General features: G+C 38.2%; 1 protein-coding gene across 1 annotated transcript in view; it reads left to right on the forward strand.

Annotated features, from left to right (window-relative positions):
* CC2D2A (coiled-coil and C2 domain containing 2A) overlaps positions 1-7023 on the forward strand; it is a 50584-nt gene that overhangs the window by 38626 nt on the left and 4935 nt on the right. Inside the window, exons 25-29 of the mRNA XM_010143566.1 lie at positions 282-458; positions 3593-3796; positions 4278-4367; positions 4732-4845; positions 6329-6463. Of these exons, the coding sequence (XP_010141868.1) occupies positions 282-458; positions 3593-3796; positions 4278-4367; positions 4732-4845; positions 6329-6463 (720 nt within the window). The remainder of the gene's footprint in view (positions 1-281; positions 459-3592; positions 3797-4277; positions 4368-4731; positions 4846-6328; positions 6464-7023) is intronic.

A 7023-nucleotide genomic window follows, 5' to 3' on the forward strand; every position in this document is an offset into this window, starting at 1 on the left:
AACTAGCGTGTATGATTTCCGTTACATTAAATACTAGTGTCCTTAATATGCAAGAGGCTGAAATCCAGTTGTAATTAGAACATTTAATGAGATGTCTCATGTTTTCCCCACAGTTAATCAGTATGTATGTCATATTCTCTCATTTTATGGTTTTGTATGTAATTCAGCGTAATAAAGAAATCAAAGGACTAAAATATTTGAATACAAGTAACAAACGTATTTGAGAAGGAAGTTCGGCTTTTTTGCTTCTAACGAGAAGTATTTCTCTGTATATGTTGTAGATTGATGGCACTTTTAAGGTGAATATTCCTCCAGTCCTCCTTGGCTACAGCAAAGAAAAGAACCTGGGAATTGAGAGAGGTTATGATTCTGTGCGCCATCTGAGCGAGGGCTCGTACTTAACACTGTTTATTACCATTGAACCACAGCTCATTCCTGGAGAGTCAGTCAGAGAGAAGGTAACTAACCACTAATTCATCGTATTCTTGCTCTTTGTTTCCAGTGGTGCAGTTCCTGGGCTGCATATAAATAGGTATGCTTGGGGTACGGAAGGATGTGAACACAAGTACAGAAGGACATTAATACAAATTCTGAGCGTTCCACTCCACATTTCTTAGCTCAGTTCAGTTTTACGGGATGCACCATTAAGTTAGATGGACACTTAATGAATGAGAAGTAACTTTAACCAGGTATCTAGTTCCAGTGCTAATAGAAAGCAAATTTGCATTCGTTATCTGTGAGCATGTAATTCTCCCATTTACCTCTGTAAACAACGAAGTATTCATGTGTGTCTTTGTGAACAGCGGACAAAAAGGAGGTGATAGGTGCAAACAGAGCATTTTCTTGCTGCTGTGTTTATACTATTCAAATACAGCATTTATTATTTATGGCTTCATGCAGGCCTCCAGACCTTGAAGATAATAATTTCTGAACAGCAGCTGTTATTTTTTTCAGTCATTTTACTAAACCAGAGTGCCTTACACTAACAACAACATGTAGTTAAAATGCATACACCACTTGCTATTTTATGTAATGTTATTCAATCATTTTGAGATTCATTCAGCAAGAATGTGTGTTTTACATGCACAAACAGCAGCAGTTCATTCTTTCCCAGTTTAGTGCTACACTGGTCATTTATTAGAGACAAACAGGAACTGGAGAGAAGGGGCTGTCATAATGTAATTTCTTTTTCAGAATAAATGTAAGTATGATGCATTCCAAAACCCCTATCTGCTGTTAAATTATAATCTTGGAAACTATCCAGTCTTGTGTTTTCTTGCTCTTATGCCATACTGTGGGAGTTGTTACTGTTGAAAATAAAAAAAATTAATAAAGTGCATTCATGGGTGCCTTTTAAGGTTAATTAGTTTGAATGATAAGATTATTAGTAGGACTCAAAACCATAAATATAAACTTAACAGCCTAGAATCACCTTTACAAGGTGAGACCTTATTCAAGAGCTTCATAGTCTTAATCTCTGAATGGAGCAATTAGTTGCTGGAACAAGAATTTGTAAGGGAACAGATCTCTGTTTATAGAAAGACCTGTCTCCAGCACTGTTGCAAAAGAAAAATCATAGAAATTCAAATAAGGGGCAAGATTGTTGTAAAATGTTATGGGCTATATGTTGTGAATCTTGACCTCTTTAAATAATGAACAAACATTCAGAATTTCTTGCACAGATGCAGTTTGTGTAGTTACCAAAAGGTTAAGTATTGCAGTAATGCTCAGTAAAATGGTGCAGTTCAGTAGCTGTATTTAGAATTGATCTGAACACTTCAGAGGAAAAATCCTGCATATTTCTTTAAAGTCATAGATCTTTCTGACATAAGTACAGAAGATCTGTTTCCTAAAACTTGACGAGCAGTGGAAAAAACAATTGTGATTAACAAATCAGTAGGAGTTTTGCTGGATTTTTGTTCACTCTTTCTATTAGAGTTTTTTCAGAATTTACTTAGCAGCAGATGATTTCTTTACCTTGGATACTAAGCCAAACCAAATTATTTCTTTAGCAAAAAAGATACAGGATTTTCAAATAATTCATTTTTTTTCAAAGCAACATAACTAGAAAACAAAATATAATTTCATGTTAGAGGAAACTAAGTAAAGCAGGACCAAATTCATTAAGAGACTCTTCTGTTTTGGGTGGTATGTATCTAATGAAATCTGTGCAGAAAAACACCACTGAAGTGACATGTGCAGGTGTTCTAACAGTGACTGAAAAAGTTGTACTTCCGTGCCACAACTCCCCCAACGTAACGCATATATAGGAAGAGTTTGGCATAAAATGACAACTAACTAACTAACTTTGTCATCCTCTGTTCCTATGCTAGCCCTTCCTGTTGTAGTTAATTCATTGTAGATACTTGTGTACTAGTTTAGGATGCTAAGCTTAACTTTAGTTTAATTTTACAATACCTTTTTTTGTTTCTTTACCTATTTTTCTTTCTTTCCTGCTGTCCTTCACGAATCTCTATATAGATGAATGAAATGCTTAAGAAGGTACAATAGTTAATAAATCGATTGAGAGATTCCTGTTGTTCCCTGCTCAAGATTTAGCTTGGTTTTCCACCACTCAGCAATCTTTCTGCGCTTTGTGTTACTTGACTCTGGCACGGTAGCTGTTTCTTTGTCAGTAATATTTGCAGTGAATTACTACATTTAAATTTACAAAGTGGCACCGGCTGTACATTTCGGCTGTTAATAATGGTTGAGAAGAATCACCACTGTGTGCCTTCTCTGCTGACTTGGGGGTCTAGCTATAGGGCAGTGCCCAGCTGTTCCACCTCTTATTTTGAGAAGGGTAACAAATGACAGAAAGTGGTTTATTTTGAAAAAAACCGTAACAAAGGATGAGCTTTAATTCTCAGCACCACTAAACTATACAAGGGATTCTAAATAGATGAAAAAAACGTGTTTTGACTGGTCCTAATACCTTTAAAAGATGACATCTTAGGTGACATATGAGCTAATAATTGTCATCGTTATATAATTAATATGTGCTTTTGAGCCTTAGATTTGCTTAGATTTTTCATTTAAAAGTTAACTTTTTAGACAAGATTGAATTGTGTAAGGATTCATCTACAAATTACGTAGACCTTCTCTGCAAATATTCTGGCATTGTGCAGGGTTGTCACAGTATTATTAATATAAAATTACTGAAGATTTTGTGCATAACCTTAATTGTGGTTTTCATGGAGTGCTGTGTGAATAGCATGTAGGATTAGCTACCTAACCATAACTGTCTACCTTTAAATTAATGTGTGGTGTTACATACTTATCCCTGCATTTTTACTTGGCCGTAACCTTTCACTATGTTTCTCAGTGGTTTAGTAAAGCCAGCTTATAGGTACAGGCCGTTATGTGCATTCATAAGTAAAGGGAAGTTGCCTCCTTTTCCATTACCTTGACCTTTCTCATACCTCTGCAAGCCAAAGTATATGCTACAAGGAAAGTTCAAAATGGTATTAGGAAAGAGTTTTACACTCCTCTTTTATGCCTGTAAATGGTGAAATAAGGCCAGATATAGTGAAGACTTAAGCCCAAGCTATAAATAAAACTACTTTTTAATAAATTCTACTGTCTTTTGAAGTTTGATACCCAAGAAGATGAGAAATTGCTCCAGGCAGCAGCAAAGTATGAAGCTGAATGTACATCAAAGTTTCCAAGCCGCCAATGCCAAACAACTGTAATTGACCTCACTGGGAAAACAGTTTTTATTACCAGATATATCAAACCTCTGAATCCACCACAGGAGCTTCTTGATGCTGTCCCAAATAGTTCTCGAACAGCAGCAGTAAGTACTTAGAAAATACAGTGACGTTTCTGGGATGCAGATCTCAGAATGTGTCTGTGCACGTGCGCGTGTACACAGGCACATACCATTTCTATATGTGTGCCTATAGCTACTCTTTTTGTAAAGGAAAAACTGAGATAAAAAATGAATTAGTAGTGACGGGGTATGATACAGAGTAAGTCTATCAATAATGATGCTGGAAAAGGATATTTGCCTTCTCTGGAAAAATACAGGTATATTAGTGATTACTGTGCTTTAAAAGAGAAAGGATTGTGCCAAACCTCAGTGGGAGGTAAATCATACCAGTCTTCAGTACAAGCTCTAAGATGCGCTAGCTGCTGCTGTAACGAGGTTAGTCAGTGTCTTGTCACTGATACCTGTGGAAACAGCACTATGCTTCACATCTGGTGTGATCCTGCTATCGTTAGATACCCGTGTTGATAACTGAAGGGGTGACTTGCTTTATTTTGTTTTCTTGCAGGAACTGGTGGCTCGATATGTTGCTTTGATTCCTTTTTTGCCAGATAGCGTGTCATTTGCTGGAATTTGTGATTTATGGAGTACATCAGACGTAAGCAATGCGTTAAGTTTTTTATCCTCTTCAATGTGATGTAACATCCTAGCAGCCCCTGCTTTCAGGGGGAGATGGTACTAGATGAGCCCTGAGGTCCCTTCAGACCTCTGTGATTTTGTGAGGACTGTTTTTCTTTATGAGCCATTTATTTCGAAGAATGAGGACCAAAGCTTGAGAAAAGTTGCTCATCTTGATATGAGCCTGCATGTCGAAGCAGTGCCCAATAAACAATCAAGATGAGTTGCAAAGATCTGAGAGGACACTTTTGTTTCAAAACTGTTAAGAAATACTGTTAAGTGTTCTGAGTTGAAAACACAGTTGATAACTGCATAGAAGGACTTCTTTTTTTAACCTCCATTAGCAATTTCTGTACCTTCTGGCGGGAGATGAGGAAGAACACGCTGTGCTCTTGTGTAATTATTTTCTTGGTATGGGGAAAAAAGCCTGGCTTATCCTTGGAAATGCTATTCCTGAGGTAAGAGGATTTTTTTCCTTTAGTCTGAACATGAACTTTTATTCTGTGAAGTCTTTGGTTCTCCCCAATGGACAGAATTCTCTTGCTAGCATGTTTTTCCAGGAAGTTATCTGAACATTAGTGCTGTTGGAACTGATTCGTTTCAGATAGGTGGGTGAAAAAAAAAAGTTTAAAATATATCTTAGTATAAATATAGTTTGGGTGTTTTGTTTTTTCCCCCTGCTTAACCTGGTAACAGCAGTCATCCTCATGGTACACTACCAAACAGCTGTAACCTTTCATTGGACTGGGGCTTGTATAAATGATGCATCCAGGACAAAGGTGATGCAGGCAGCACAATCGGCGTCTCGGTGGTGGATACACAAGTTTGTGTGGGATGGGGTAAAGGTTGAGAAGTCATGGGAGAGGGTTTGGGTCTTGCCAGGGATTCTTACTGGTACGTGCACGTCCCTTGATGCCTTGATGGCAAAGCTGCAGCAAGAGTAAGGATAGATGTGTTAAGGCTCGACAGGCTGCCTTCTGCAGCGCAGGCAGGTCAGGCCTTGGATTTGCCTTGGGCTGTGGTGTACCCGTCATTGCTGTGAGCCCACTGTGGCAGCAGTCTGGCTTAGGTCGGCTAAGAACTAAAACATCTAGGTTCTTTTGCCCCTTAGGAGATGCATTTTTTCTCAAGGAAGCACTCAGATTTCCAAGTAACTAATGTTGCTCTTTTTCAAAGAGACTAAGACTGTTTATAATGCAGATGCCCATCGTTAGTATCTCAAGCACCTGTGAAAGTTTTTTTGAACAGAATTGTTCTAAAAATCCCTGTCAGGACTAGTGTCTTCAGCACATTCTGAGATACTGCAGTGGCAGGAACCAGTACCTGGGTACATTCCTTCCACTCAAAATCCGATGGAGAGGGGTAGTCCTTAATAAAGCATTCAGTTGATTCATGCTGTAAGGAGGGGGGATTATTCCAGGTATTAATACGGGAGATAACAAGAAAATAGACGAGCTGTTTAGCGAATCCTGATAGAGAACATAAAGAGAGCAGGGAAATTCCTCATGTGCCTATACGAGGGAAGGCTGAGGGATGAGACACAAAGTAAGTGGGCTGCCTAGGTGGCAGTCCTTCAACTCGGAGGCTGCCTGTGGATGAGAGTTCTTGCAGCAGCCAAGTAGGACATGCTGACATTGACATGGCGTGTGTTAAACATTCCCGTATGTGGAATTTCACATCAGTTTGTAGCTGAACCAAGATGACTTTTGCAATCAAGATTTAAAGAATGGCTCGGGGCTCTGTACGTCAAACATTTCTCTGCCACGTAAGAGACAGAGAACACGTTCCTATTTGTTAGTTGAATTGTAATGAACCTGTGAATTCTTCCAACCAGACTACCCCAAAAAGTACTATTAATCATCTCAACAGTAAAATATACAAAGCATACTGTCTTGGTAGCCAGTTTTAAAACACCTTCCTTATACTTTTTTTTCTTCCTAGGGACCAACTGCATATGTATTAACTCTGGAACAAAGTCATTATGTAATTTGGAATCCCAGTACTGGATGTTTTTATGGGCAGTATGATACTTTCTGCCCCTTACAAAGTGTGTACTGTCTGATCAGTTGTGATAATGTAAGTGTACCCAGTCTTGTCACATTTCTCCACACACAAAGAGTTGATAACTAACTTAGTATTTTTCTTGATATTATGAATTCACTCATTCATGTAACTAGATTTATGCTATCTTCTTGTTACTAGAGAGTTTGTCTAACCTTAAGTAGGTTTTCTTCAGCTACTTTAAATACTTAAAATTTGGTTTAAACAGCATTTAGGTAGATAATGACATCTGTTCCTGTATTTTTTGTTACTGGGTTTTGTTTACACGTTACCCGACTTGGATGGCCTAAATTTACCACCATTTAACTGAAGAGTACTAATTCAGCAAAGGTAATAGTTTGCAGGTAAAATGTAACTGAAGAATGGCTGGGAGCCAACCCTCGCAGCTTCTTGGGGACACAAATGGGGATGTGATGGTGAGGTAGAGAGATGTGTGGAAGGCTGAAGGTGGGGAAACAGAAGGCAAGTTTGAAAAAAAAAAAACAAACCCCAGCTAGGTTTTATTTATTTCAATGAAAACTGGAAGCTGAGTTCAGAAGATTGCTCCTTAGTTTTTTCGAAACACTAAGGAAAGA

Source organism: Buceros rhinoceros, unplaced genomic scaffold (genome assembly GCF_000710305.1).
Source record: "Buceros rhinoceros silvestris isolate BGI_N320 unplaced genomic scaffold, ASM71030v1 scaffold3519, whole genome shotgun sequence".
NCBI classification, from domain to species: domain Eukaryota; kingdom Metazoa; phylum Chordata; class Aves; order Bucerotiformes; family Bucerotidae; genus Buceros; species Buceros rhinoceros.